The sequence below is a fragment of the Capsicum annuum genome, chromosome 6, assembly GCF_002878395.1.
Source record: "Capsicum annuum cultivar UCD-10X-F1 chromosome 6, UCD10Xv1.1, whole genome shotgun sequence".
Taxonomy (NCBI): Eukaryota; Viridiplantae; Streptophyta; class Magnoliopsida; order Solanales; family Solanaceae; genus Capsicum; species Capsicum annuum.
Window position 1 is genome coordinate 218,212,904 of NC_061116.1, and position 7,288 is coordinate 218,220,191.

Below are 7,288 nucleotides of genomic sequence, written 5' to 3' on the forward strand. Positions count from 1 at the left end.
TTGTTCATACTTCATTGATCACTAAATTACACAACCTCCTTTCACATATACATAATAAACGAGTGGTGATGAAACAAAATAAAAAAGAAAGAGTAAATTAAAACTTCTTTAATCTTAAAACATAAATTTTTCAGAATGTTTTGTGAGTAAAATTAAATTAGTTTTACACTAGACACACATAGAATTAAATATAACTTTATACAAGTTGGAATTTAAACGTGATTTAGTATAGACATATAGTTTCATACATGTATTACATCTTTACAGAATGAAGTGTGTATAAACTGAAATTTCGGGGCAAAATGTCAATTCTTATACTGGAAGGGGGTGCAATATACGTTTTCACTAATTCACAGTACTCAGTAGGACCGTACGTATCCTCGACCTCTTTTTTAAAATAATATTTTGCTTTTACTTTTCATTTTTTCATAAGATATGTAAAATATATAATATTAAAAAATATTTTAATAAATTCAATAGAATTTTAATTTAAATCATGTTTTTTAAATTTTTATATAAAATAAAAATCAAAATAAATTTTTAAGACAAAGGAAGTATTTAAATTATAAATAAATACTGAGACAGCAACAAAAACTAAAACCCCATCATCAAAGGATGTGGTGCAGCGTATGAAGCTACTCTTAATCAGACTTCAACGTAAATATCAAATACCGAATAAAAATCATTCATTTCCCACCGCACTCCATTGGGAAAACAAAAAAAGAAATGTGGGGCGGTGGGTTCCATTTTGCGGAAAACTGCACATGCGCCCCCAAAGATCTCCACAATCTACTTTCTTTCTTCGTTTTTACTTAATTAAATTTTAATTTGACATATTAATTAACAAAAAAAATTATTTTTATTAGATAGAATTTATATTATATTTTAAAAATAATTAATATCAAGAATAAAATTTCAAAAAGTTTTTTTGATAGTTAAAATAATAAATAAAAATAAAAATTTAATTAAAATATTAATGGCAAGTAAAAATAAATAAAAGAAATAATTTTAATTGCATTTATGGAGGAAATATTATATCAAGTTTTTAATAAGCATGTTAAGTCATTACGAATGAAAAGAGCACGTATTTAGTAGTCGTTTGATTAAGAAAAGTGTTTACTTATTTTCACTCTTGCTAAGTTAAATACAATTTCAACTTTAACTCCAATTTTAATTTCAAAAAAAGGCTTGATAACTAATAAATTATTACTGTTAACTTTTTAATTCAAAAGGGGCTAGGAACAAAATAGTGTGGCCAATTTCCTACGGCGGCTGCTGGCTGTGATACCTTGGGAAAAAAAGAAAAGAAAAGAAAAGCAAACAAACAGAGTGAGGAGTAATTTCTCCATTTCTCTTTTTAATTTGAAATGTTGTACACTTGTACTCATTAGAGCTGCAGTAGCAGTGAGTTCCAATCTTTGAAAGTTGAACTCCTTCGAATACCTCTGATTTTTCATCTATTTCTAGTTCTCATTTTTTTTTTATTTTGAACTAATGGTTTCTTGTAATTTATGTTAAAGCTACTAATTTCAGCTCTTTTTTTTTTTTTTTTTTTTTTTTAAAGCAGATACTCAAATAGTAGAAAGCTCAGCAAGAAAACTAACAATGGGGAAATTTGCAGTAACAATGATGAGTTTTCTGGTTTTGTGCGTATGTACTGAAGCAGTTTACATGAAGTACAAGGACCCAAAACAGCCATTGAATGTTAGAATAAGAGACTTGATGAATAGAATGAGTCTTGAAGAAAAAATTGGTCAGATGACTCAGATTGAAAGACACGTTGCTTCACCTCAAATCATGAAGAAGTACTTCATTGGTAAGCTTTCACACACACACAAACAAAAAAAAACTTGAGGTTTTACATAAACCCTTTTGGAGAAATCATTTTATGAATTAAAAAAATCGTACTTTTGAAGTTTTTTTTTTTCTTTTTTTAAAATATGTATATGTATGTGTATCACTGGGTATGTTGTTGTTGTTGTTGTTGTTGTTGTTGTATGTGTATAAATTCTCTACTTTCACGAGGTAGCGGTAAGCTCTGCGTACACACTGCTCTCTCTGGATCCTACTTGTGGGATTTCACTGGGTATGTTGTTGTTGTTGTTATGTATGTGTTGTAAAACTTGTCAGTGAAAAATGTAGAGATTTCTAGAAGGTGTCTGGCCATGAAAATGGTGAGTATTTGAGAAAAGTAGTTTTTGTTTTCAAAGTGAACAATGATTTTGAAAATTGGAGTTTGTGTTTTGACATGATTTCCAATTTGAGTTATTTTTGAATTTTTGTGAGTAATTTAGAGCGAAAAAAGTGAACACAACTTTTTTTGTGTGTTTTCAAATTCTTGAAAAAGTGAAAATGGTTGAATTCTGAAATTTTCAGTAATTTTATGGCCAAACGTGCTTTTCAGAGTTCTAACTCCGGAAAAAAGTAAAAAAAAATTCATGGCCAAATGCCCTCCCTAATGATTCTTATTTCTTGTTTGTATAATTTTGGACCAAGATGAGTTTAAATGGAACAAACATGGCCAGTGAGGATTCATATAGCTGACCTAGGTTGCTTGGGATTGAGACGTAGTTGTTCTAATTATGTGTATAAAGTTTGTATCAATTGCTGGAGAAGATTATTAGGTGTAATGGTACTACTCTGCTTTCACGGAATTAAAATTTTGGATTCACCTTCGTCGTGGTGGTTGAATGAGAGACTTTTTTTATGCTTTTAGTTAAGTGTGAATAATTTCATTGTGGCAGGGAGTGTACTGAGTGGTGGAGGAAGTGTACCAGTTCAAAAGGCTACTGCTGCCGACTGGGTGAGGATGGTAAACGGGATGCAGAAGGGTTCCCTTTCCACGCGCCTTGGTATTCCCATGATTTATGGAATTGATGCAATCCATGGCCACAACAATGTCTACAAAGCAACAATTTTTCCACACAATGTTGGCCTTGGAGTTACGAGGTAAGGGAAATTACAGTTACACATATTCATTTCAGCAGCACTTTCCACAATCATGAAATGTTTATACAAACGTGAAATTCAAAGAAACATACATGTGGTAGGGCTTGTGATAGTAGTCTATACTTTAAATATTTGGATACAATAGGGCTTGAAAGTTTGTTCTTTTCTCAATTTGGTTCTACGTTGGGGATTCCTTAAATCACTTGCATAAACGTGGGAGGAGGGGCTTAGAGATAGCTGACATGTTAATTTAAAAAATTTCCAAGAGTCTCTCATCAGGAATAGTTTCGAGATGAGTATTTGAACCTTAATAGTTCCTAGCAGACCCTTGAGGAAAGTTGAATTACATCTTGTGTTGGAATTTTGTCTTTGAATCTTTGATCTATTTTACTTGCACAAATGGGGGTGATGCTAAGACTTCCTGCCCGATCTATCATTTCTGACCGGTATGAGGGTGGATCCATGGCTTCAAGAGTCTGGCTGGAAATTTATTATGCCGTAAGTGTAATTTTCAGGGAATTTGGAAAGTTCATAATCAAATAAGCGTTGTTTTGTTGATATAAAAGAGATTTAACTTTTTAGTTGGTTATTCTACAGTTTGTTCTTGAAGTTCTTTCATCTCATTTGCTGATAATTGGAATAATCTTATCTTTGCAACAGAGACCCACAGCTTGTGAAGCGGATTGGGGCCGCGACTGCCCTTGAAGTCAGAGCGACAGGAATCCCTTACACTTTTGCACCATGCATCGCAGTGAGTACCATCACACTATATGCAGTCTACATATTGTCTTTATTTGATATCTTTCATCATAGGTCTGGTTGTTTGTCTTTCCTTGATACTTGTTATCATAGGTCTGCCGGGATCCAAGATGGGGTCGGTGCTACGAAAGCTACAGTGAAGATCATAGAATTGTTCAAACAATGACTGAGATCATTCCTGGTTTACAAGGAGATGTTCCAGCTAACTCCCCCAAGGGTGTTCCGTTTGTCGCAGGAAAGTACGTATCTCGTCTTTCGCATCTTTGTTCTTTTTGACACCTCTTGAAAGTTCATTTGACTGCAAAGAATTGTGATTGAACTTTCACCTAGCTGTAATTTGTTCATTTCATTGCACGTCCTCAAACCATATTTAGCCTTTATGTCTATGAACTAGTATATGCTCTCCAGTGACATGGTTGTGCATCTAATGTGCTCAAGGACAAAAGTAGCAGCCTGTGCGAAGCACTTTGTGGGCGATGGTGGCACTACCAAGGGCATTGATCAAAATAACACTGTTATCAGTGTGAATGGGCTATTTGACATCCACATCCCTGCCTATATTGATTCCGTTTTAAAGGGAGTTTCCACAATTATGGTCTCTTACTCAAGCTGGAATGGCATGAGGATGCATGCAAACCGAGCTCTAATCACTGGCTTTCTCAAGGGAAAGCTCAAGTTCAGAGTAAAAGAGCAGCTCTCTTTTATGTCCTATTGGTCGAAATATAGTGAGGAGATTGCTGATCCTCACATTTTCTGCTACCTTTATCTCAGGGTTTTGTCATATCAGATTGGGAGGCAATTGACAAGATTACTGAACCACCTCATGCAAATTACTCATACTCTATTCAAGCTGCAGTTCTTGCTGGACTCGACATGGTCAGTCTTAAAGGATTAGAACCAAATTGTCCGTCATAGAATATGTAATTATTCGTTATTTTCCTTCTAATTTGTCACCTTGTCACCCGACACCAATTAGCTCATCATTAATCTATTCAAGTGGGAATCACTTTTCACTTCCTGATGTAATTAGTTTTTACAATCGCAGATTATGGGTCAGGAAAACTTGACTGAATTTCTTGATGATCTGGCTTCCCTAGTAAGGAAAAATATCATTCCCATGAGCAGGATAGATGATGCAGTTAAGAGAATATTAAGAGTTAAGTTTGTCATGGGTCTCTTCGAGAACCCGTTGGCTGATCTCAGCTTAGCAAACCAACTAGGAAGCCAGGTAATTTCCTCTTGCACAAAAATTATCATGAAAGGTGTAATACGAGAAAAATTCTGTCAAGATCATAAGTTTCTGTTCTGGTGAATGTGACTTTTTTTGACCCGGTTCATTCATTTTCAACTTAAATTCTTTTTGTAGGAGCACAGGGAGTTAGCAAGAGAAGCAGTAAGAAAATCACTTGTACTATTGAAGAATGGAAAAATTGCTAGCCAGCCATTACTTCCCCTTCCAAAAAAAGCGACAAAGATACTTGTTGCTGGCAGTCACGCCGACAATTTGGGTTACCAGTGTGGAGGCTGGACTATGAGTTGGCAGGGAATTGGAGGCAATGATCTTACCACAGGTATCTTTCTGTTATCTGCAATAGAAGTCTTCATAGTTCTTTGTGCCAGTGAGTATCAAAATCTTGTCGCTGCATAAACCTTAAGTATCAGTTTTTTTGAACTAGGGAGATCCCACTTTGCAACTTGATATGCTTGTGATAGATTTCTGTCTTTATTTCTATGACACTTCTAAATACAAATAAAACTCAAAACTTTCACCCCGCTGCGAGTAGTATACAGTAAATTCAACTGATTTATTCAACACCTTAGTATTCTGTAAGACTCGTACGTGTGGCTTCAGCCAAGGTGATAACCGGACAATTTGACTCTAATCAGATGGCTATTTGAACGTTATCACCAGTTGTTTGGAATTAGTAAAAGTTAAACATTTAAAATATTGGTTAAAAATGGGTGAGAGTGTGATAGTTTGTCTAAGGGTGACATCAAGAGTGTTATGGCATAGCCTTATCTTTTATTATTTTTTGATGTTAAAGCAAAGATTTTTTATTAACAATACCTTAAAGGTGCCCGAAAAAACAAAAACACATCAGTGAAAGAACATTCGTCGTATATACATAAGAAGTATTTATATACATAAGAAGTATGACAGATCTAATAGTGAAAGTTTTTCTGTAGCGAAGTATGATGTAACTCGGGATGGAGTAAACTGGGAAGGTGAATTAAATAGGCTCTGATAGCTTCAGCCTTGGCAGCACTTGGATAGTTGGATATTTGCCTGGCCACTTGTACAAACTTTAGACCATATCTTTCGGATTTCCAGAACAGTTGCAACTTATGCATTGTTTGAAGAATGATCTAAACCCTTTTACTCTCCTATTAATAAAGCTGCATGTAAAGATTAATGCGATATTTGATTACTGTTTTAGAGGTCATGCTCGGTGATTGTCAAAAATTGTAAATGAGAAATATCATTTCTTGTAGCATCAGACTGAAGAAGTTCTCATATATATTTGTTTGGACCCATACAGGAACCACCATTTTAAATGCTGTGAAAAATACAGTCCATCCATCTACACAAGTGGTCTACCACGACAATCCAGACATGAACTTTGTAAAGTCCAACCACTTCTCCTATGCCATTGTTGTCGTTGGTGAGACTCCCTACGCAGAGATGTTTGGCGATAGTGCAAATCTTACAATAGCTCAACCTGGTCCGAGCACCATCCGCAATGTCTGCGGGGTTGTGAAGTGTCTGGTAATTGTCATCTCTGGGCGTCCTGTTGTGATTGATCCGTATCTTGCCAACATAGACGCCCTCGTGGCTGCTTGGCTCCCGGGAAGTGAAGGCCAAGGTGTTGCTGATGTTTTGTTTGGTGACTATGGATTCACAGGCAAACTCGCGCGCACTTGGTTCAAGTCGGTTGATCAACTGCCCATGAATGTTGGTGATCCACATTATGATCCTTTGTTTCCTTTTGGATTTGGTCTCACTACTCAGCCTGTCAAGAACTAAAATCTCTCCCTCTGGACTACCAATTGCTGCTCAAATCTCTTCCTTTCGTAGTTCAGTAATGTACTGTAGTATACCAAACTACTATTAAAATCCAAATTTTAAGGTTCAAAAGTCGTTCCTTAAATGTCCGCCCATACAACTTTACCAGCCTTGTATCGAACAATTCTTGATGTAATCTTTATTTTGATTTTATTACTGCCTATGCCCATTTTAACCGGGATGATGTTAAAGAAATAAGGCAAGACTTGGTGATATTTACCAAATTATCCTTTATAAAAAATTGTGCTACTATTTTTTTTTTAATTAAGAGGGACCAATATGGGTAAAAGTGGAATTATGTCTTTAAATAGTTACCAAATAAGAAAAAATATATTTTTTTTGAGACGAACCAAAAAGGAAATGATAATACATAAAATGAGACGGAGGGAGTGCTATATTATAGATGCCAGTTCAATAATTCTTTTAGTAGGCGTTTGGCCATTAAAACCAAAAAAATTAAAAATCACTTTATTTGGAATTTTTCGAGTTGGACTTGCAGTTGTGTTTGGCCATATA

General features: G+C 35.0%; 1 protein-coding gene across 6 annotated transcripts; it reads left to right on the forward strand.

Moving 5' to 3' along the window:
* Positions 1–1,187: 1,187 nt before the first annotated feature.
* On the forward strand, positions 1,188–6,928 carry LOC107875711 (beta-glucosidase BoGH3B-like). Of its 6 annotated transcripts, none has more exons than XM_047414028.1 (10): positions 1,188–1,336; positions 1,568–1,816; positions 2,745–2,949; positions 3,610–3,700; positions 3,802–3,947; positions 4,117–4,390; positions 4,480–4,584; positions 4,754–4,936; positions 5,075–5,279; positions 6,249–6,928. In XM_047414028.1, exons 2-10 carry the CDS (start codon positions 1,606–1,608, stop codon positions 6,731–6,733), a joined length of 1,905 nt encoding a protein of 634 aa, XP_047269984.1. In that variant the 5' UTR covers positions 1,188–1,336; positions 1,568–1,605; the 3' UTR covers positions 6,734–6,928. The 6 variants fall into 6 exon arrangements, with proteins under 6 accessions (XP_047269984.1, XP_047269987.1, XP_047269985.1 ...); XM_047414031.1 differs by having other exon boundaries at positions 1,189–1,336; positions 4,147–4,390; XM_047414029.1 differs by having other exon boundaries at positions 1,219–1,329.
* The last annotated feature ends 360 nt before the right edge of the window (positions 6,929–7,288 follow it).

What these genes read in the sequence shown, in the direction of transcription:
- LOC107875711 (XM_047414028.1), top strand. Translation starts at nt 1,606, where the DNA reads ATGGGGAAATTTGCAGTAACAATGATGAGTTTTCTGGTTTTGTGCGTA. An exon ending in GTTGGCCTTGGAGTTACGAG is followed by an intron (nt 2,950 to 3,609) that starts GTAAGGGAAATT and finishes TCTTTGCAACAG; the next exon opens with AGACCCACAGCTTGTGAAGC. An exon ending in AGGCAATGATCTTACCACAG is followed by an intron (nt 5,280 to 6,248) that starts GTATCTTTCTGT and finishes GGACCCATACAG; the next exon opens with GAACCACCATTTTAAATGCT.